General features: G+C 37.4%; 3 protein-coding genes and 2 pseudogenes across 4 annotated transcripts; 4 read left to right on the forward strand and 1 right to left on the reverse strand.

The window, feature by feature from the left end:
- Positions 1-41: 41 nt before the first annotated feature.
- On the forward strand, positions 42-3,893 carry LOC149040121 (uncharacterized; annotated as a pseudogene).
- Positions 3,894-4,765: 872 nt separating this feature from the next.
- On the forward strand, positions 4,766-7,485 carry LOC149040122 (uncharacterized; annotated as a pseudogene).
- A 1,309-nt stretch (positions 7,486-8,794) lies between these two features.
- Positions 8,795-12,155, forward strand: LOC113676551 (uncharacterized). The gene has a single exon (XM_027193216.2). The coding sequence runs from the start codon at positions 10,161-10,163 to the stop codon at positions 11,127-11,129; it is 969 nt and encodes a 322-aa protein (XP_027049017.2). The 5' UTR covers positions 8,795-10,160; the 3' UTR covers positions 11,130-12,155.
- A 2,062-nt stretch (positions 12,156-14,217) lies between these two features.
- LOC113676557 (uncharacterized) lies at positions 14,218-16,841 on the reverse strand. Its single transcript, XM_027193224.2, has 2 exons — positions 16,383-16,841; positions 14,218-15,630 (listed from the first exon to the last, which is right to left on the reverse strand). Exons 1-2 carry the CDS (start codon positions 16,746-16,748, stop codon positions 14,815-14,817), a joined length of 1,182 nt encoding a protein of 393 aa, XP_027049025.2. The 5' UTR covers positions 16,749-16,841; the 3' UTR covers positions 14,218-14,814.
- Positions 16,842-18,286: 1,445 nt separating this feature from the next.
- Positions 18,287-22,691, forward strand: LOC113676502 (pyridoxal phosphate phosphatase PHOSPHO2-like). 2 transcript variants are annotated; one of them, XM_089181908.1, is made up of 2 exons: positions 18,287-18,410; positions 20,854-22,691. In XM_089181908.1, exons 1-2 carry the CDS (start codon positions 18,336-18,338, stop codon positions 21,565-21,567), a joined length of 789 nt encoding a protein of 262 aa, XP_089038034.1. In that variant the 5' UTR covers positions 18,287-18,335; the 3' UTR covers positions 21,568-22,691. The 2 variants fall into 2 exon arrangements, with proteins under 2 accessions (XP_089038034.1, XP_027048967.2); XM_027193166.2 differs by having other exon boundaries at positions 18,358-18,578.
- The last annotated feature ends 683 nt before the right edge of the window (positions 22,692-23,374 follow it).

A 23,374-nucleotide genomic window follows, 5' to 3' on the forward strand; every position in this document is an offset into this window, starting at 1 on the left:
AATTTAACCTAAGTTTTTTTTTTGTTCAAAAGTTTGTTGACATGAATCGCAACCAACGGGGACGAATACCCAAACACAAAAGATCAATGTTGAGTAAAGAAAAGTCAGATAGCAGTAGTACTAGAGAGATGGTAGTTGTATCCAGGGAGAGTTTATTAGAAATGGAGGAAAACTTACGGATTTTATCAGCGAGTAAGTAACCTTTTTTCAATCATTTGTCTTGGAAATTCCAGATTTGGAAGCTGAAATTAGCAATATTAGACACTTTAAAATCTACTTTGAAAAAAAGGAACGCATCTTCAAATAAGTTTATAAGGTGACAAATTTCATTTAAAATTGAATACTTTATTTGGACCAAACTACCCCTGAACCTAAACATATAGGAATTGCACCATTTGTGGAGGAATAGTTGCGAAGGCATCCTCAGCTTCTGAATGGCATGTCTGAAAGGATAAGAATATGCAAATTAAAACCAGTCAAACTTTTGGGCTTCCTGTTGAAATGTAAATTACTGAATAAAGATTGCTGGCCAATTCCAACACTAACCCCCACTGGTTAATGTGTTGTGTTGGTAACTTCAATCTTCGACCTTTTTAAATAACAAGCATTTTGTAACAACCTGATGGTCTGACAAGACTCTTATTACAGGCAATAAAAACAAACTTGTACAACTGATAGTATCCTTGATACTGAAAGTCAAACTTATTTCCATAGCTTGTATCCCCCAGGAACAAGACTGAACAAAACTAGATGACTAAATCAAAATAATGAGAAGAGTTTTGTTAACCTCGCTATGATATTATACATTGTGGCAGAAGTAGTAATGAAACTTGTTTTTGAGAACTACCATGAGGCTTTCACACAATGAGCCCCTAATTATTATGACTTGCGACAATATGAAATTGAGATTTCAGTTGAATGCAAATTTTATTTCCCACCCAATGTAGGATGCGATATGACAGAGGAAATAGCATTGGTCAAGAAAAAGATTTATGATGACATAGTAGTTAACAAGGCAGAAACAGTGTATGATCCAGACAGTTTTAGAGAGTTTTGCATATCAGCGGGTGCAACAAAGTTATTCGACACTATTCTGGATTCAGTCACTGGTTCTCGGCATTCCACAGACCGCATACATCTAAACAAAAAAAGGGTTGTTTCATTCATTTACAATTTGTGCTACTGCCTCAGCCAAACATGCAATCCTCTTCAAATGGATCATGCTCTTTATCTCAAGAGTAATCTCATAAATCAAGAGGGCATTGAAACAGAACATATCATGGGGCATGCATGTTCCAGAAGAACTTTAAACAATGTTATGCACAAAATGTCACAGTCTCATTTCAAATCTTTTGAAGATTTTATAACCACAGCTACAGATTGCAAATGGCTAATAGTGCTAATAATTGATGATTTCACAGCTATTCACACAAAAAGAAGACCACAAGAGGAAAAATTGTCAGAGGCAAAGACAATGTGTACCATAGTTGTCAAAGCTTTTAAAGATATTCCAGCTATACCTGTAACGCATGCCCTTTGTACTCATGACCAAAATGGTATAGATATTGAAGCATGCATACAACTAATTACTGCTGCATCATCCATGCACAACATCAGTGAGAGTTATGCTTCTGTGATGCCTGACTGGCTCACCAACGCATTTTTTAATCCTGAATTTGAGAGACATAGAATCCACATTCATCAATACTGTGACGGTGACAATGTGCGAACAATGCGCAAAATGGATGATTTGCACCTATTAGATTTTGTAGAACTGAGACTGAAGTCAAAGGGGGACTTTGATACTGCCTATGATGTAGCAATGCACACTGGCTTGGCTGCTTATTTAAAGAAATTTATTGTTTTTCAGCCAGGAGATTGGCCATGCCAATTTTATTGTAGACAAATCATATACGAATCACTTAAGAAATTTGTCAGCTCTCATCCAGGATTTTCAGATGCTCCTCTGCAACAGGACAATATTTTACCTGATCATTCCTCATATTCTTTTCCAATGACATCTGGTACTACTGACAATCTCTTGAACAACAGCTTGCCACAAGCAATATCACAGTCATCCATTCTGTCATTAGTACCAACTATTGGGCCACTTCACATTTCCCTAAACAGCAGAGAACACATTGTTCATTCCTATCATCCATTTTTCAAAACAGTTTATGAAACAATTTTCCCAAGAAGCAAATTGGCAGATAATCCCAAACCCTGGAGGATTAGTCTGATTCTTGAGATTGTTTATGGTGGTTGGACACTTATACGCCGCACTGTGATGTCAAAGTTCTCCCGCTTCAAGGATGCAGAGTATGGGACCCTATTCACTTTACTAGACAGCTATATATAACAATTTCTCTGAGTATTTTCGAGCAATGATCAGGATTTGGATCATGTTTACTTGCCTTCAACGCAGGCACTATAACAAAGCACCACTTATTTGGATCAACATGTGCTCTCACTGGGGAAAACATGCTCCACAACTGTATAATCTAATAAGGAATTACATTGCCATTTTTGATGAATATCCAGTGGAAAACACTCATAGCATACTCCGTTCACAGACAAAAGGTTCTGATTCTGCGGATGAACTTAGAAAGAAAGCAAAGTCCATTTTCCAGTCAAAGGGTAAACAATCACACTACAGGTCATTTTTCACCACACCTAAGCAGTTTTCTTTCTCACACAACCAACTTCGCTTACTAAAAGTGAGATGTGCTCAAGCACTGTCCTCCATGTTTATAAAAATCTCTCAGAGTCCAGGGCAGAGTCAGTTCTCCTCAAACAACAGCTGCAACACAAGTGTTCCAACTCATGTCACACTGCCAACAATGTCCCCCAACAAAAATATGAAGATGACTGTTTTACCTTTAGGGTATCACTGTGATATCAAGCCGGATCAAACAAAAAAATGTGATTTACCTCTGTGTAACATTTCCAGCCAAGATGAGGATTGGACCCTCTTGCATGGTTGTTTTCACTCATTCCATGATGTTTGCCTTAATGGATCAACTTCATGTCCACTGTGTAAGGAGTTTCTAAAAAAAAAAGTAAAAGAGCTTGGTGAGACAGCTAAAAAAGCCATTCTACATCCTGCATCTAACATGCATGAAACTGAATCCCAAACTAATCACAGTAATGAAACATCAGCAGTGCCAACATATTTATTAACTGAAATCCCTGGGGTAGAAGAAGTTGAGAGGGAAGAGTTTGATAGGGTTGTCAAACAGTTAAACGATGAAATTTCCAACCTAAATCCAGCAACTCAACCACTCACATCTTCCAACCTTAGCCAGAGTCAAACTTACAACCAAACCACACCTTCACCCAACAAGGCACCTCCCCACTGTCGACAATGTCACCATCCTGTTCGTGGACACAAGAGGCTTAACAATGCACAGGTCAAATGTTATTTCTGTGAAAATGGTACCTGCACAGTTAGTGATGACATCAGTAGCTCAAATTGCCCTTGTTCATGGCACACAGCAAACCAGCATGAGAGTAATCAGAGTACTTGCAACAACCAGTCAGCTTCATTACCAACACCAGATTCTCAGACCACTCTTCGCATAAATGTCACTATTGCACAACATCTTGATGTAACTGAGTGGCTCCTGCCCTCATACATTTGCCAGTCCTCCATTGGTGGAAGACCTAATGGTATTAATGCCTGCACTGTGATTGCAGTACTTGCTGCACTTGATTTTCTGGAGGGAACCCTTCAAATTCCCACGCAGTTACAAGACCTCAACATTACTATACCTATGTGTACTAATGTCATGATAAAAGGAAATCAGTTATATGACTCTTTCCACCTGCCAATTCAGCAACCAAATTTGGAAGTCAGACAAGTCCTTCAGCATGGAAAAACGATAAACATTTGAAGAAACTTGAAATCACTTCAGACCTGGGTTTCTTTACTGTGAGAGACCTTGAAGACCACCTCACACAACACCATCATATGCATCCATCATTTGCAGCTGTATTGATTGTGCCACCAGACAAGTCAATGGTACTTTGTTTCAATCAGACAAGTATTTGTCTTTTTGAAAGTCACACTCATGGTCTCCAGGGGGGCATTATTGCCACCAGTTCCTCTGGAAATGTCAGCCACTTTGTCAAATATCTAGAAAGGATGGTTATGCGAGACTGGAAGAATGGATTACATGGATCAAACATAGCAGTTTTAAAGCTGAAATAAATTTTGAAAAAGGTTTAATTAGACATTAGAAACAGAACAAGCAGGATTATGATAATCGAGTACTTGTCCATTTGTTGTAACAAAGCAAGTTTGATTAAGTTAGTCTGTAAGCATCGTCTAAAACTTTGACTTAAAACTAATTTCGCAAGGCAGAAGCATTTTTGTGAAATAAGCATGACAGAATAAAGCTGACGTCATTCGTATCGTAAAACGAACATAGAGAAAGCGTCACCTGTTTAAACTCGTGAGGAAGAGTCCACGCATTTTTTAGGGGTAATTGGACTAGTTTGACCGAAAGCCAAATTAATAAACAATTAACTGACAGTGGTGAGGGCTTTGGGGGCGAGTGAGATAAATAAGTTCTATCAAAGTTTTTCCTCCATTTAGCACCTGAAGCCCAAAAAAGCAATTGAAAAAATTCCCACTAAAACTCAGGAAAAGATAAGCTTAAGCCGGAGTTGATGAAAACCAAACTATAACCGGTGCTAAGACACATGCCTACCTACTATGTTCAACAGACTTGGAGAGCAAAAGGGCCAAAGACAGTTCTGAGCCATGACTTGGAAAATCCACCTAAACCTGCCAAAAACGAATTCGCCGAAGGTTGTTGTAAGAGCAACTCAATCCTGAAGCTGGATGATTTTTTAAAGCCTTGTGTCTAATGTGACTACAAAGAGAAAGAAAAGATGACGTTATCTGAAGTGATTTGAAGCTTGGGGGCCACCTCGAACTTAACGCAATTTTATTTCAAAGTTGAAGTAAATTAAGATCACGTTCTAAATTAACTTCTTTCATCGGATCAAATATCTCACGATCGTCTTCGAATACAACTTTGTGATTTTTACAAGTAAAACATCGACATCTTAACTCAACTTAAAAAGTGTCAAAAAAATCTGACGTCTACTGAAAAAAAGGAAAAACAAGTCAGACACAAGCTAAGGGGGACAAGATCTGCTTCCTCAAAACTAAAACAGAAATTACAGGGCAACAGTGAAATTGCCAAAAAGGGGTATTCCCTTGTGGAGACATTTGCTCATGGTCACAATGGACACAACCAAAGGACCTTGATGTTTTATGGCTTGTGTCAGATACATGCAACATGCATCTTTGTTATCATATCAAAAGACACCTGTAGCATTACATCTGATTTTCAATATTTTGTTTAATTGTAGCCCCCCAACAAACTTCATTGTCTCCCCAACTACACTTTCTGACTGGAATGTTCTCTTAGGTGAAGCCGACAAACTAATTTTACGCAAGCGCTTTTCAAATTCCAAGTATGATTTTCATCTCTGGAGTGATGACTCCCACAAAGGAGGAGAGGAGGAGGAGAGGAGGGGCACGTAGTGGGTGTTCACACCTGGTGTCCCCTAGAGAGCAAGTCACGAGCTTATGTCCTTGCAAACAGCCTAACAGCAAGCGGGTCTGGAAAATACCAGTATGATGTAGATTACCATGTTGTAAAAAATGAATATGATATTACTAATGTTTCAGGGTTGGTTGGGGACGATGCCTCTACCCAAAAGGGAAAAGTAAATGGTCTTTTAGCTAACAATGCCAGAATTTTTGGAAAAGAGATGTTTTTTGTAGGATGCTACCCACATGTACTAAACATTATGCTGAGAAGAATGTGTCAGGCTGGGTTTGGGGCCAAGGGTGACATGAGCAACCCCCATGTTTTACAATTACTCTATAAAATATCTTGGCTCCATCATGAGCGTCCAAGCCAATACAAAGTTATGTATGTTTCTCTTGGTATTCTAGGTAAAGAGCCACCCCTTCCCCAGACATTCATAGACACAAGGTGGACATATTATCATGAAACTCTCCAGTGGTATCTTAAGTATGGAAAAGCTTGTTTACAGCTTGCTGAGTGTCTCCTTGAAAGATTGCCAAAATCAGATTGCCACCAGACTATTTGGCAAGATGTCATTAAGCTGAGCTCCAGTCTTAAGATTCAAGTTGAAATAAAGTCTTTGTTTGAATTCCTCGATAAGTTTATCATCCCATCTCTGAATACATCCCAAGCTAGTGATGCAGAACTTGGATTCTCCAGTGGTTACCTAGCAAGGTTATGGCCAGCAACTGTTCTGAAGCACCATGAAACTTTAAGTAAAATGTTGATGTCTCCTGCAGAATATTTTCCTTTAACATCACAACAGGTGAAGATGTCATTGAAGGACCCAGCAGCTATCAACCACTTTCACAAACAAGTGCAGAGGCCAATGTTACAAGAAGCAATCAAAGTAATCAAAGATCATGGAGCAGAGTGGTTAACTTTTCCCAAGTTGTTTGGAATGGGAGCTGATCAGAGATACCAAAGTCCTTTCTGGTATTCAGTTTTAAAGCTTCTTGAAATTCCAGTCAGATCTGAGAATCAACAAGAAAAGTCAGTGAACAATCTCTTTCATGTACATGGACAGAACATTCTAACATTGCTGTCTAAGGATAGAGTTGGATTGATTAAATGGGCCACTCTTTGGAAATTGGTGGAACCACAATTGCTCAGTGAGATCAAAGAAATTGCTTCATCACCACACAGCTCCCTCATAAGTAAAGAAGCCACTCCAAACCTGTTTGAGTTCTATGCCAAGCACATTTTCAGTCTTCCAGTTAACAATGTTCTTGCTGAAAGACAGTTCAATCTTTCTCAACTGTATCTTAATGATAACATGTCAGAGTTGTCAAAACAGGCCTCAATCACACTCGTTGAAAATATTCTGCATAGTGGAAAAACCAACACCAGGACCACAGAAGCAGCGCGTGAAGTTCACGAAGAAAGAATGAATGATTATACCCAAATGCTCACCACAGACGTTTTGCAAGAGGCAACAAAGAACCTAAACAAGATTAGAGAAAACTGCACACATGGGCCACTTACTGCAAAGGATGTTTACCCTAGAGCTTGGGTAGAGAAGAAAGTAAACAATAACTTACCAGAAACAATTCAGTCACTAAAAGCAGATGGTCACAAACTTAAACTTCAATGGAAGGCTTCTGCCAAGGGAACATCTGCACTGGAGGGACAGAGGTCATTCAACCCAACAGTAATTGAGGGAGTTACCTGTACACCTGACGGACAAGTTCCAAGACTCATGCAGCTAGTGGCACTAAAGGTGTGGAACTATAGGGAGGAGCTACTAATTTATGATCTACCAAGAGAATGCCAGTTGTGTCTACAAAATCTTCCAAATGTCTTCCAGCCTCCAACTACTCATCTTTCCACATCCCACATGTCTGAACATGTTATGCCGTTGCCTGCACATGAAGAATAGATTAGTCATGAGGGGTGGCTCAGTAATTTTTAAATGTTTTAGATTTGTACATATAAGAATTGATTTCACTGACTACACTGCATGAAATAAATATATCTCAGCATGTATGCATTTTTACACACAGAGACGCATCTAATAATTGATTAATGTTTCAACACAACATGTTAGAATTAACCTGGTAAAAGCATGTTGTATATGCCATGTTAGTAAAGTGAACATAGCTTAATATCTTAGTATATGTACATGTAGCATGTTAGCTTTTTGGTTTACAATATTGCAACTGGTTTTACAGGGTAAAAGTGAAGTGCGTGGTGCCAAAGTTGAGACATGCATGTACAATCATGTTGTATTGGATCTTGAATTAAATTAATCAAATATTACATTAAAAATGAACAGTAGGTATACGAAGCTGTAATGTATCTGATTTTAAATTGTTATGTATGACTGTTACTAAGCTTTGTAGAATATTGAACAAACACTGAATTGCTGTCACTAAATTTCAGCAGTTTAAGAACATAATAAATGTAATATTTAAGTACATGTAGATTATATCACTATACTGTTGCACATGTATAACTTAACATATGACACTAGCAGTATGTAACTTTGAATGTGATAAGAACATGACTTATGTATGAGTGTTCTTGTACAATAAGCATAACGTTTTGCACAGGAAGGGCAAATCAAAGTGATGCAGCCAATGTTATGTTGCACATAGTTAGTGTACAATAATTAACAGTAATAAATTAGAGTGGAACACTGGATCTGTTAAAAATGTGCCAAGTTTATTATCCTGTCTTTCCTTATTCTGTGTAAAAGATAAGTAATACCATTCTGACCCTTAATTAATCCTCTCTCCCCTTTAAACGTTTTTCTTCTACTATTAAATATATCTACATCAATGGAATTTTTCTCACATATACCTGAACTGGTCATTACAAGTTGCCTGTCAGGCAACTTGTAATGACCAGTTCAACAACCAAACTTTACCTGGACCTATACTAATTATTGAATATGCAGTGTGGTCGAAAAAGAATCAGTGTATTGGTCAATCCTCTACATTCAAAGTGCCCAAAAGAAATGAGCATTAATTTGAAAATCGACACCAGTCAAACATCATCTCCGTAATCCGTAGTAAGTACCAACGGGTACCCGAGAAGTGATTGATAAATTGTTCTTGGTTCCTGTTGACGATTAAACCGGAGTTCACTCTCGATCTCGAGTGGGCGATATTGAAAGTAGGCTAATTGACCCTTTATCACCAACACACCCAAGATAGGGGTCAAGATAACTTAATTTATATTCTTACCTCGTTCATTGTGCGCTTGCTGTACTTTCGAGCTGCTCTGAGTACATTTCATCAGTCGATATATTTCACTCCTCCATGGTATCTTGAGCGCGCGTCAAAAAAATGTGAATAACTTTCAAACGAACAACGATGGACTCCAAAACTCAGTTTGCCTTGAAAACACGATGCCCACTCCTAAACTTGTCGGTTTTGAAATTCCAAATAATAAACACCACGCGCAATGAACGACAAAACAGTACGAAAAATTAGAATTTCTACCACTTAGTCGATGAAAAGGAAAAAAATAAAACGGTAGAATCTTCAACTTCGTCGCAGTCTTCCCGGTTTATGTGTTAAACTACCTGAGACTTCGTGTTTTGACAAGATATTCAACGGTAAAGTTTCAAAAGATTTAAGGAGAGAAGTAAACACAGGAGAGGACCTATTCTGCGCCTGTCTGAAATTGTCCTTAACTCACGTGCATACGTTGTTCCGTGAGGCCTTTAAGGCTGGGGAGAGAAAAAATCTCTACCGAGAGGGCTGTCGACGGTCAAAAATAAGGAGAAGGGTGGGGGTAGGGGAGTGAAGATTACTTTTCTCCCCTCCCCCGCCCCCCACCCCCACCGTTCACTCTAACTGCAAATCAGAAATGACCGGTTGAATAAACGATCGCGAGCTTTTAGCGTTAGCTCGCACTAACAAGATGCCTGCACTGCAGGCTAGACTATCACGGGTAACCCAAATTAATTCACAGTATGCAAGTGTATGTCAGGAGCTTATTCTCCTGTGCATGTGTATATATACATAAAAACGTAACGACTGATGGATTTTGAATCGGAATTTCAAAAATGTTAAAAGTTTATTCATATGATAACGACTTCGATTTACTAAAGAGAGAAGTTAACTTCTCTGATTATGTTTTCTGGTAATTTGGGTTACTTTTGTGATCCAACCTTTCCAAAAACTTATCTTCCCATACAGTGAAAAGGAGAATACATAACCGATGTAAAAGCACTTGATTTGAGAAATTTCCTCAGAAACTTAAAATATCTAATAAATCCCATAAATCTCGAGGTTACGTAATACCCTTACTCCAGCACAGGTGTCTAAACTCGTGAAACATCAAGCGTCCTCTTGTACATCCTTTAGTCCAAAGTACATAATCGCCTCACATGTTAATCACTGCCTCATTCATTCTTCGCACGTGAACAGATAAAATTGACCAATCAGAAATGTGGAAATAGCTTTTCATTGAACTACGTCACCCCTAGGGATCAAAACAAACGTGGAGTAAATACATAGTAGTCGCGTGTTCGGACTTTGGTATCCTAGTGAGCGGGTTGAGAATTTGTACGTGAGCGCTATTTGGAGGGAAAATCAATTTGTAATGGATAATCTGTTGGACGATGTGGTACAGGAGGATACCTACAAGATCCACAACGATTTCTCCAATTTTTTGGATTTAACAAACCGACCGAACATACCGCTTATCGAGGAATACTTTAGCCACCCTAAGGCGCGTCGCGTGCGTGAAAGTAAAACTATCTTGAGTCCAAGTTTGTCTGAATTTAATAAAGGCATCAGGAACGGTCGATATTTATCAAGTGAATATCACAATGAAAGAAGAATACAGAATGCTTTATGGAGAGATTGGTGGCGTCAAACTCGTGCTCCCTTCCACGCTATTGTGAAAGAAATCCCGAAGGGCGAGGACATCATTGATATACGAGGCAAAGATATTGGCGATTTTCCGACTGAATATACTATTTCAGCGTTAAGACCTCATGAAATTCCTGTGGTAGGAACATACGTTCATAAGGACATCATTCCTGGATTCGCTTATAGAGTTCGCCGAAACGGAACAAGCGATTACTTGTTCGACGGCGAGGCGCTAGTATTACGAACCATCGGAAAAGGTTATGGTAAAAGACTGACCTTTCACAGTGATGCTGTTGAAAACGATAATTTCTTCTGGTCGGACAGTAACCCAGATGAAGGCTTTGCCTTCTCAATCCAGGTAATTTTTGAAGGTGATAAATTCGACGTTTTGGATTGCCACCGCCGAAGAGTGGCAGAAACTCAGTTGATTACCGTTGGTGATAAACAAGAAATCAAGGAAGTTTCGCTTCGAAAACGCGAGATTAACATGTTCATTTCGGTGAAAATGAAATGTTCTCTCAAATTTGCATCGCTTGACCATGTGCCGGAACATCTCCGTGGTCAAGTGGTCGATCTACTAACCTCTGGACGCGCCTTAAGCCAGAAAACCTTGTCCGGCTGGAAAGCAAAAACGGTGGAAATTAGAAATGTGCACATTCCTGATTTGGGGTCTTGTTGCTTTCGTTCTTCCGCTTAAATATTTTAAGGATATTTTGATTCGCAAGAGCGAATATCTGGTAAGAAACCGCGACGAGTGATTACATAATATCTACTCAGTAAACCATATTCGCATAGTTTATGCATTAGTTAAGCGAAGTTCCCGCCAAAAAATGGTTAGTGATATCAAAGATTTGCAACGAGGTTAAACTTATTTGAGCAGCAAGGTAGAATTTAGTAAAACTACCAGTTTCAAAAAATTATTGCCCCTCAGTGTCTTGAACGGTTTGTCACTGGGAACCATTTATGTAATCCAAGTTATACCTCTCAAAAAAAACAATTAGTAGCTAAACAAAAGTTTTGAAGAAGTAACCATGGTTACTGTAACTGAAAGTTTTATCTGTTTGCACAGAGTACATATTTGTACAGGATTTAATCCTGATTGTCACCAATTTCCAAATCATTGGCATGGTTATGAATAATTTTGACTTAGAATTCTAAGTTTAAGAGTGGTAGGAAATCAAGCATGGTATTCATGCATATTATTTTTGGCCTACATTTAGTTATATATTTCGTTGTTTTGCACAGCAAGGGGACAGTATTTTTCTTTGAATATGTCATCAAAAAGCAGAGTTCGTTATATTTAAATATTTAATATCTAAGGAAGTATTGTGGTTATTTAAGACTGAATCCACTTTTAAAAATGAAATAGCCATTTTAAACAAATTATTTTGTAAATTCTATTTATTTGCAAGATTTTCCTATGGTGGCTGATGTTAGTTTTTTATACCACATTTTGTGGGCATTGTGGTCTCATAGAAACTTCCAATACCCATGAAGTCTTTAAGCTCCCAGTAAAAGCTTTTTTTTCTTAAGTTAAGGATATTAGAGTTACCTTCTCCTAAACTTGGAATATTCCCTCAAAGCCACTGATGAGAAATATAACAATGAGAAGAATTTATATTTTCTTGTGGTAATTAAATTAATTTAAACTGTAGATCATATTGTAAGAAGAGTTGTATAAGTTATTTGTAGTATTGAAAGAATAAATTATTTCTTGAGTGCATCCTTTTCTGATCGTTCAATTTTGAAGGAGTGGGTACACACAATGGTTGATGGAGAATTATTGTCTGAAGAAGAAATATAATTTGTCTTAAAGCATAATGTGGGTCACTTTTAAATCTGTGCTATTAGCTAAAGCTAAGGGCAAAGAGGGATACAATTACTTAAAAGACTAGCTGAAAATTACAACTTGGTTTTGATTTTATTGTTGCACGAGTGTGTGATTAAATCTCGTGTTGAAATAGTGATAAGGCATGGCTTGTTGGCAATAGATCAGAGAACATTCCTTTCATGACAGGAACTTGAATATCTGAGGCAATTAAAACGAATTATAATGGGGCTAGAATAGAAAATGCACTGAAAAGCCATTTTTGATGAAATCAGATTTTTTTTTTGCCTTTGCTGCCCACTACTGTCAAGAGCCAAGTTGAGTGATCCCATTGCATGGTATTGACACAGGCTGGTAAGTTAGGCTTGTCCTCTGTACTAAGAAGTGGCAAACGGTCCAACTTGTTGGGTTAAAATGAAATTACATACCTCAATATCTCTCATCACTGCCGCTGTCTCTGTTTTCTTCATCTGCCCCTGTTATGATCTCCCCTGGGACAAAAATATATTCTCCCCCTCAAAACATTTATTTGCATATCCTGAAAAAGTAGGTTATGTTGTTACAAGTGGGGTGTAATAACATAACCATGAGATGGCAGCAGTTTATCACACCAATTAACACGAAATCAAGATCTCCTAATATCGTGCTGTATCAAACACTGTGGGAACAAATGTTTATGCTAGGAAGCGTTGAAACATCTCTGCAGCTCTTAACTTTTTTCTTCTTTATTAAATTCCTCATGCATTTTACAACTTTTACATTGGTTAAATTACTTTTGCGATACTGACATTTATTTCACAACTACAATTCTAACGATTATATATTTACAAGATTAAAAATTTACGCGCGCTGCTCATTTTAGTTAAGAATTTATTTATAGTTCACAATACTGACACAACCTCACTAACGGTATTATGAATCATTCACTCTTTCCACTCGGAAACGTAATTTTTTTTAAAAGCGAAGAAACTAGTAAAATAACAAAAAAAACAAAACAAAAACAAAAACAAAAAAAAAGTTGCCATCAAAAAGTACCTACAGCTGTACTACAGACTCACCTGTATTGAGCAGCGGATGATTACTTAACACAGGTTGACCTTTTCACACAGGCTTCGCTGAATAGAGGTAAACGCCATTTTATGCAATAATTGACCACTACTAATATTAATTTCGGGAAATAAACATGGATTAAATTTTACTTGAAAGATAATTCTTAGCTTTATTTGAGTGGTTCCGCTTTTAGTGATCGTTCTTTACAGGTGAAAACAATCCAAACAGGCCGTTACAGTAATCAAAGGAACAACATTTTGGGACTTTGAAAACCTACCGCTATAAAAGGTGACCGCTTAATACATGTTCGACTTTACTTTTTTTCTGCGCTATCAATAATACAATTCTATCAATGCAAATATATGCTAACAGCCCTAAAAGAATTGATGCTACTTCAGTTCCGACACCAAAAAGTTAAGCTGCGCACCTAAAAGTGCTGAAAAAATCTGTAATGCATTTTTAATGCACAGTCTTCTAAGATTTTCCCACTGTTATAATTTTTAAGAGTTAGGATTGTTTACTTAATTAGAGTAGTTGAAAATTAGTCATTTACTGATCATTTTTGATATCGTGAACTAATTTATTTTTTTGTTATCTTCTTTCACTTTTCTTGGCATATCAGCATTTACTGCTAGGGGACTAATTAGCTTCATCAACCCGAGTTGAAATTAATTTACCTATAATTCAACTATCATACACTGAAAGAATTCCGATTTTCTGATTGGTTGCTTTGTACCACGTGATACTGGGTTGTGACGAAAGAACCTCCTTGAGGTCGTTATCGTGATGAAATAGCCGTGGTGTAAATTCACCACCCCACTGTCATTACACCATTTATAAATACCAAGAAAGCAACTGCTTAGGGAATATCTGTTTTGAAGGTGTTTTTGCGTGTTGTATTGTGGTTTCAATCCAGTGTTTCTTTGTGCAGTTACAATTTAAGTAATAAAAATGTTAACGCACTCATTGCTTGTGAATTTTGGGGATTTATCTGTTCTCGTTCACACACAATGAACTCGAAATTTTCAGTACAGCACTCGGCAAAGCTTGTATTGAAATTTCTCGTTAGTTGTTAATGAACTCGTGCAGGTAAATCCCCATAATTCACTCGCTGAGTGCGTTAACCTGTAATTAATTACCTAATTTACATACTTACTATGTAGCCATAAATTCAGTGCAAATTTCCACCGTTATACTAGGTTATTTTGGTCGATCCTTGAGTTCTAAATGATACTAATATTGTCACTGCTAACATGCTGCAATTTTCGCCCATTTAAATCAAATAAAAATGAACGACTAATCTGTTTCTTCTGTTTTCTTCTACTTTTGTTACTTGATGGCTCTGGATGTTTTTATAATATCTCCCATTTTCAGTATTGGCAAAAGTGATGGGAGAGGGGTGGGTGGGGCACTCAAGTCCTTGCGTTATCCTATTTCTAGTGCAGAATTTGCTGTTGACCTCCTTCTTGGGAGCAAAAATCAAACTCGTTCGGATCAGTGTCGATTATTTAGAGCCGCCGATCCAGAATTCCGTTGTAGAGGTAAGCGAGGACGAGCAACGGAAAGCTGAGTTAACATGACCATATTCACCAAAGTTGTCTTCATCCTCTATTCCCCCTGGCCTCCCGTCAAAATCACACTCTGCTGGCTGCCACCAACTGTCGATATGGTAACCAAAACTTGGACCGTAAGGAGAGTAAGCCGTACAATTTCTGCACATGTTTCCACGGATGTTAACAAACTCGTACAACGCACAACGAGCATTTATATCAGGCACAGCGAAAAAGTCGTTTTCAGCGAATGACGCGCGAATGTAATCACGAAAGTTGATTTTATCGGTCAAGAAATTACATGTGGCACGCCAGTGAGAGGAAACATCCCGGATGGACTGCATACGGGACTTTGAAAGGCGGTAACTGTTCCATTCAGGCGTGTCTTCGTTGGTTGGAACGTTGTGCAGATAGAATGCTTTTCCATTGAAGAGGTCCTTGTTTTGCAAAGAGTGGGACTGGATCAGAGTCCATGCAAAACCTGGCTCTGAATGAAAGTCGCAATAAACTGGGAGGGAGTTGTTGAATTGGTCCACGATGTTGAAAATTCCATTTGAAGATGTTTTGTTAAGAATCATGATTTCTTGGCATGATCGTGGAGGTAGAGGGTATTGACATCTGTGTCCTGTGAAGACTCGGGGACAATCGCACTCAAATCTTCTTTTGTTCACGTGACATATGTTACGACACGTGCCTCCATTTTGGCAGGGGGCGAAGTCACAGCAATGACTTTGGCAAGTTGGATCAGAGCAAGCTTGTTGGGGAACTCCCTACAAAATAAATTGACGTTGAATTACGTGTTTCATTTTACCGGCTCGAACTAGAAAGGTAGCTGAAATTCGATATAGTTGCCTATAGATAGCTAAAGACATAAAACTCGCTGTAAGGATAAAAGGAGTAGACTCGGTTTTTCCACATAACACTTAGTTCGTCTCCAGTGTAAAGTTGCGATCTTAGGGCAAATAGTTACTTTGAAAAGTGCAAAATTGTGATCTTGCAACATTCTTCTACGATGTTGAAAGCACCATTGCTGTTTCTTTTAAGACCCCGTTTTCCATGGATTAGGCACGCTCGTGACATTTTCCTAATTATATTCGTCCGTTGCTAGCAACGCCTCATTCTCTCGGTCTCTAGTTTGTATTACTGTTACTCAATAATTCATGATGTTTTCACTTTCCTCTCATGGGAGGCTTTTAAAATAACCATCAAAAATTGATTAGCAAATCAGCTAACTTAGATAACCTAAGTTCGGCCGCGGTTTTCGAGAAAAGCCATTCTTTAAAATAACATTGCTTTCCCTCTTTTCTGATATTTGATATAAAAGTGCTTGAGTAAAAACACAGTCGTAACCGTCGGCGATACTTCAAAGATGAGACTAGCCTAGGGCAATTATGAGAAAAAAAACATTCTCATTCCTACGTGGTAACGCTATTTCTTTTTTTTAGTAAATCCTTTTATGACTTAGTGTAAAAAAGCATGACGATGTTATGTTGATGTTATTAGAACAAAGAAATTTCCTCACATTTTTGTCGTAATAATTTCTCACTGGCTCGTAATAATTGATCCCTTCCTTTTCATTAGGTGCTTCTGCTGCCAGTTTACTGTTAGCATCGTTCAGCTCACAATTTTGTGTTGTGTTCACCCACTTGAAGTTAAACGAGAGACACTGACAATTCGCCGCGCAAATGTGTAAACATTGCTGCCAGCTCTCGATGCTCAATCTTTCAAAGACATAACCATCAAGAGACGAGTTGTATCTTAAGTCGGTGGCCAGGGAAAAAGACACCTTTTCACATATTCCGTTAGTACACTGACTGCTCGAGGTATGAATAACGAAGATCAGTGCAAAGATGAACTGCCCAGTGACAGGGTGCCTGAAATAATCCATTAAGGCGTGCACCTTTCAGAGTTTTTCCAAGCTTGCCCAAACGAGTTCAGGTGGCAGAAGTTCTTCTTTCATCAGTCACTTACTGAAATGTTGCGGCGCTTAATTGGAGAATACGCCTTTATGCAGAAATTTGCCACTAGGTTTGTTTTATGTTTGCCTTTACGCTGCTAGAGGCATTTTTATTATTGATAATGACAATGATCTCTAAATTGGATGTCAAGTGGAGATGAAAGAAACGTGCGTCTTTCTCTATTGTAATACAGGGCTTTTACTCAACCGTCTTTCTCGAACTGTTTACATAAAATTATATTCTCAAGAAGTAGAAACACTGTTACGTAACTGTAACTCAAATCACTTCTCAAAAGTCCTAGTTACTTTTGCTAATTTTTGTTTGATAACTCTTTTTCTGAGACCGCGTTATTATATATTTTTTCTCTTGGTTTTGATCGGCCACCCCCACTCTATTACATACGTATCCAGAAAAGAATAGCTTCGCCTGAATCGAAAAATCCAAGCCCACTACTACATCAAAACTGCTATTTCACAGTGGGAGGTAATTGTAAAATTCATGCATGTTTTCTACTTTTTTTACGAACTGATTCCAAAAACAATTTATGAGATCAGTCCATTCAGAAAACTCACCAACTGTGATTAGGGGGCCATGAAATAAAAAAAACCTTGTGTCACGGGGATCGGACTCAAGCGTGTCAGATCAACAACTCACAGTAAGTGACGAAAACAAACATTGAAAGATGAAAAGACAAATATGCGAAGTATAAAAAAAGCAGAATAAAAGAAGCAAAAAAAACAAAAACAGCACATTTCAGTTGTTTTCCACTTGAAATCATTTTGACGTCCCCTCTTGTCAGACAACGTCGTCAAATGTGGACTGCATGGGATTAGTCTGAATATTCAAACCGGAAAGAATGTGATAGATAAAGATTGGAAAGTGGACAAAGCTTTGGAGAATGCCAAAAAGCATAAGAGAATGAGATTTGATCGAGGCATAATAAAAAGAGTGAAATCGCTATGAGAACGAAATAAACAAATTAAGAAGTCAGATCATTAACTCAATGAATAAAAAATAGTAGACATCTGTCGATCGATCAATCAATCAATGGCCTGTGTCCGGCCCCCCACCCTCCAAGAGAAGAAAATCGATTCTCTTTTGGTGGCAGACAGATCCTTTTGCACCTTGTGAAAGAAAATGAAACGATGGATCGGAAATCTGACATTCTCGATCATAATAAAATGCCTGTACACATGATTTTGTTATAAACTCTCTGTTCTTTTGAAGTTGAGCTGGACGCGGAAAACGCAGGTAGGCGTATCACTTTAGATCTTTTTTGGACGTAAATCTCTGGAGTGGGAACTGATTCACGCCTCTCGTTTGCATTTTCATCGAGCATTTACTGTTATATTTTAGTACGTGATACACTCCAACGAGGGATTATCATTCTCTTAACTCTATATACATACACCTGACCCGAATTATGCAAAAATATATCACAAATAACCAATCGATTGTTATTTAGTAATCTCGCACCAGTCTCCTCAAGCTCTGGGGCCTTATAGAAGGCACTGGGGATGAAAGTGACACAAAACTGTTGGAGAGGGCACTTATTTATGTTGAGGAGAGCTCTTTCTTCGATGTCTAAGAAGGTTTGTTTGTTCATAAAACTATATATCACATTGATTTATCCCAAGTACTTTTACTCTTTTCACAAGGGTTGAAGGTCCCGCAATATTTTGAAATATAACTTTTGATCGAGAGGTTTTCAGCGCTAGCACAATGCAATGCAATGTGTTCATCAGTCAAAAGTATGTTATGTAAGTGGTGTTTCTTATAATTGAAGTTTTAGGGTAATCATAAATAGCAAGCATGAATAGAAACTGTTTTAAAAAAACTCCTCTCCATGAAAACTTTTCCATTGTGGGAAAATGTAGCACTCTCTAGGAGTTACATATTTATTATATAGTAATAAAAACAATAATGAAATACCAAGTGAACTTTCGTGCGAAAAGCATGATATCTTCACACGTGAAGTGCTTGTTAACTTCACAAGTGAAAAGATCACTTTTGCTTTGGTTACATTAAAAAATCGCGCTTATCATTGTATATCATTTATATAATTGTTTTATATTTCATTGGTGTTACACAATAAATAGTATATTACATGGCCGCTGGGAGATGCGAAATTCCTCCTCTCATGTTGAGAAGAACTTTACTCATGCGCTTCGCTTACTTGTGAAATATTTTTCAACACTCGAAGAGAAATCTCGTAGCTCTGTGCAGCTATGTTATATCCTCTATTTACTTATTGATTACAGTAAATAACAATTTTGAACCTTGGGTCTGCTGTAGGTGGGGAGGAAAGAGGTGTGCCCTGGTTTTGTCTATACATCTTTAAATTGCAGCAAAAAAAATAATAAAAGAGCAATTCCAAACACCCATAATTACTGGAAGTTGCTGACTCATATCTAATCAGTGACTGAAAAATACCAAAATTAATGAACAACAAGATGATTCATAAATTATAAAGTTTTACAGTTGAATTCAGTGTTCTGAGGAAGGGTTTTAAGTAAAATTGGCTCAGTCATTAATTTAAATTGAAACAGTCATGGCTTCTAACTTAGTTATTACTCAACTGATTTTCCTGATAAACACAAATTGATATACAGTAAATGGTTTGAACCTGGTGGTAACTTGATAGTGTAGTTTGATTGTCCGGGTGAGTGTAGTCCTGAGAAGGACTGTTGTCGGTTGCTCCGACTGCCACGCCTCCTACATCGGTGAGACTGGCAGAAACCTTGCAACTAGACTGACTGAACACAAACGAGTGACGAGGAAAGGGGATGTCAACAATCACATTGCTGAACATCACTGACTTACGAACCACACCGTTGACTGGGACTCTGTGCAATGCCTAACCTACAGCACCAACTACTTTCAACGACTGACCCTGGAAAGCTGGTTTACTAACTTGGAACAGACTCCCCTCAACAGGTGTCAGCCACTACCGGCACCATACAAATGACTCATCCACGACATTAACATTACAAACGAACCGAACAGAACACCCTAACTTCACTAACGGATCCAAACCGACCAATCACGACTGACCTTCGCCACTTGAGTCTTACAGCCAATAATATCACGGCACAACTGACCAATCAGTGTACACAAACCGGACTAAGTACATTCGACTGTCAACAACCTTTCACTTGACTCTGATGATGACTTCTGCTCAGGTTGTCGAAACATCAGTCACCACTACCGACAACAGTCCTTCTCAGGACTACACTCACCCGGACGATCAAACTACACTATCACATATTGATATATAGTGGAGTTGTCTAGCCTGAAGCCTCATCTGTTAGCACCTGCAACAAAAATTGCATGAATGAACCTTTTTTTTTACTGAAGTGGTTTTGCCTCAAAGGTTAACTGCCAATACATACCCTAGCCTGTTAAGTAAAAGTCAATTTTTGTGCACCATGGTCAGTTTAATCCACAAATTTGTCTGGGGTAGCATAGAGGAATCATGATCCATTTCCTATACAATTTTTTAGAGGAAGTTATGTAAAATGTTTACTTTCAACAGTATTTCATACATCACCTCACATGTCACTTCAAACATCACTTCACACTCCACTTCACACATCACTTCACATGTCACTTCACACATCACTTTACCTCATCTCGTGCATCAGATATTATTTTTGGTCTTAATCATGTTTCTGTTACAAACCCTTAATCGCCCTCTGAGTCAATATACCCCTTATTGAAATCACTTCATTTTGCAAAAGATTTATGTCTTTTAAATTATGAAATTGATGGTGAAAACCCTGTGCATGGAAATGTAAAGAAAAACCATTTGAGAGTTTAGCATATTGTTGTACCTGGATCTCGCATTCTTCTCATATTGCTTATATTTTACCCAACAATTTGACCTTGTGCAAGAACTTTCTTGATGCTTTGACTTCTTTTTCTGGAGTAAACTGACTCAGAATGAACTATTATTGGAATGAGGTTACCAGATACTGTGTCAAAGTGTTATTTTTTTGTCTGTGATTTTTTTAATAAAACTTCCTCCTCTTGTAGGTTGGTGAACAGTGTAAACTTTTGGCCATTTTTGACTTTGATCATACCCTTGTGGATGGCAACACAGACACATGGATAACAAAAATGCTTCCTTCAACCATGCAGATTATCCGAGAACATCAACAGAATGGTTGGTGTTGGACTAATATCATGGACAAGGTCTTTGGAATTCTCCATGAAGGAAATATAAGCAAGGATGACTATGTGAGGTGTTTTGAATCTCTACAATTCACAGAAGGAATGAAGGATGTTTGTCACTTTCTGCAGAGCCAAAAAATACCAACAATAATTATATCTGACTCAAACAGTTACTTTATTGATCACTTACTGGAGCGTGACTCTCTGCAAAATGCTTTCTGTGGCACTTATACAAATCCAGCAGTGTGGTGCAGCAATGGACGTTTAAATGTCAAGCATCATCATGAACATGACTGTAACCAATGTCCACAGAATCTCTGCAAACGGAAGGTTGTTAACAAGCACCTGGCTGAGCAAAATCTAAGTTATGAGCATATTGTTTATATTGGAGATGGGCACGGAGATCTCTGTCCCTGTCTGGCATTGAAGAAAGGAGATTACATTCTAGCAAGAAAAGGATATAAACTTTTAAAATGTTTGCAAGGTGAAAACCAGTCAGAAGCTAAAGCAGAAGTTGTTCCATGGGAAAATGGCTTTGATGTTTTGAAAATGTTTCAAAAGTTATGTGAAACTTAAATGTTATTTTTGCAATTTCAATTTTTTAAAACTTAATCACTTTGTCCCATTTTCTACCCTTGTACTTTTTATAATAAGCCTCTCCACTTTTGATAGGCCAAATGTTTTTCATTCATGAATTAATATGCAAGTCTCATAGAATAATAGATAAGGTAGGGAATTCCTGAGTTGTATTTAATTGTGTTCAAATTATGTATGTGTAAATCTTATCTTTTTGGCAAGTTGATTGAGCTCAAAACTTTGAGAATCTTAATGTCAGCTTTTGTGCTACCAGCTAAAAACAACTCTTCTGACTTATTTATAGGTGTTCTTAATACCTAAGGAAGCACCAATGTGATCAATATAACTTTGTTTAATCAAATATTCATTTTAATATTTTAAGGCACTATATAGCTTATTGAACATGTTTTGCTTCAATTTTATCCTTGGTTCAAAATTTCTTTTCTTTTGTTTTTGGGTATTGTAATATATGATAATGAGTTTGAAACAAAGGAAAATAAAATTTGAACCAAGGATGAAATTGAACCACAACACATACATCTAAAATTATTCATTAAAAAACAAAATTGAACACAAATTACCCATCATCTACCCTAGGCCTCATGAATATTTGCCCTGGATTAATTCTGAGTTAATTATTATTTATATTAAGATGGATCTGATTTCATTTCTTATTTTTAATCATGTGACATGCTATTGTGTGTCCAAATGGAGAGCTGTTATTTGGGATTTAACATTAACATTAGTTAACATTATTCCAGTTTCTTGAACCTCACAATTAAAGGGTTATATTTTTAATTACCACTGAAAAAATGTGAATTTTTATTCAGTTACTATGGAACAATTCTACAAGAAGAATTATCTTTATCTTCTTTTTTGAGTGACCACTGATGTCTCCCAAAAACATCAAATAATTACTGAGTCAGTAATTATTTGATGTTTTTAATCTGTTTGTTAACCATAAGTGACTGAGACAATTTCTCTCTAAAATCAAGCTGACAACGGATGACAATAAAGAAAAATATAAATTTGAGGATCATCTGTTGATTCAAATTTATACCAAATTCTTAGAACTTACATCATGAAAATTGTATGGCAAACAATAAAGAGAACTACTAATGAGATATTATGAGTTAAAGGTTAAATCCAAATCCAGTTGATAACCTCAGGGTAATTTTTCTTAATGTCAACTTTGTTTAAAAGCAATCTGACTTAATCTCCCTGCTCCTATAAGTACTGAGAGGTCCTGCTGAGAAGTTTGTATATCTATTTAATAATATTCTATTTTTAGTTATTCAAGAATTAGAGAGAAAAAGGGAGACCAAATTCATATTGACATTGAAAGGGCTTTTAAGTACAACCAATATTTGCAGGAGAACAAAATTTTTTTCTTCTAGAACTTTCCTTAAGTAAAGAAATTGAGAAGGAAATTGCTGAATAATTAGGGGCAAAACATCAGGACATTGTTGTCATGACTATCAGGATCAGTGAAAGAAAATGCTATTGGGTGGTGTTAAACTGTGGTTTTTAATTAGATCAGTGTTCATTTGTTCTGTTGTGTCTTGAATAATGATAATCTTTGAAAGAAAACAGTGAAGCGGATTTTACTACTGAGGGAAAACAGAGCAGTATTGTTTGACTGTTTGCAAAGCTCCTGCGATACCTGTGAAGGGAAATTGTGTGTCTCTATGCTAGCAAAACACGCACTCTGTAATAAATATAATAACATTTCGTCAGTTGTCACTTAGGTGGTTTGCTTTAGCAGGATTGGTATTTACTCTGGAAGGATGTGAGACTGTCATCTTCC

Source organism: Pocillopora damicornis, chromosome 9, assembly GCF_964200805.1.
Source record: "Pocillopora damicornis chromosome 9, jaPocDami1.2, whole genome shotgun sequence".
Taxonomy (NCBI): Eukaryota; Metazoa; Cnidaria; class Anthozoa; order Scleractinia; family Pocilloporidae; genus Pocillopora; species Pocillopora damicornis.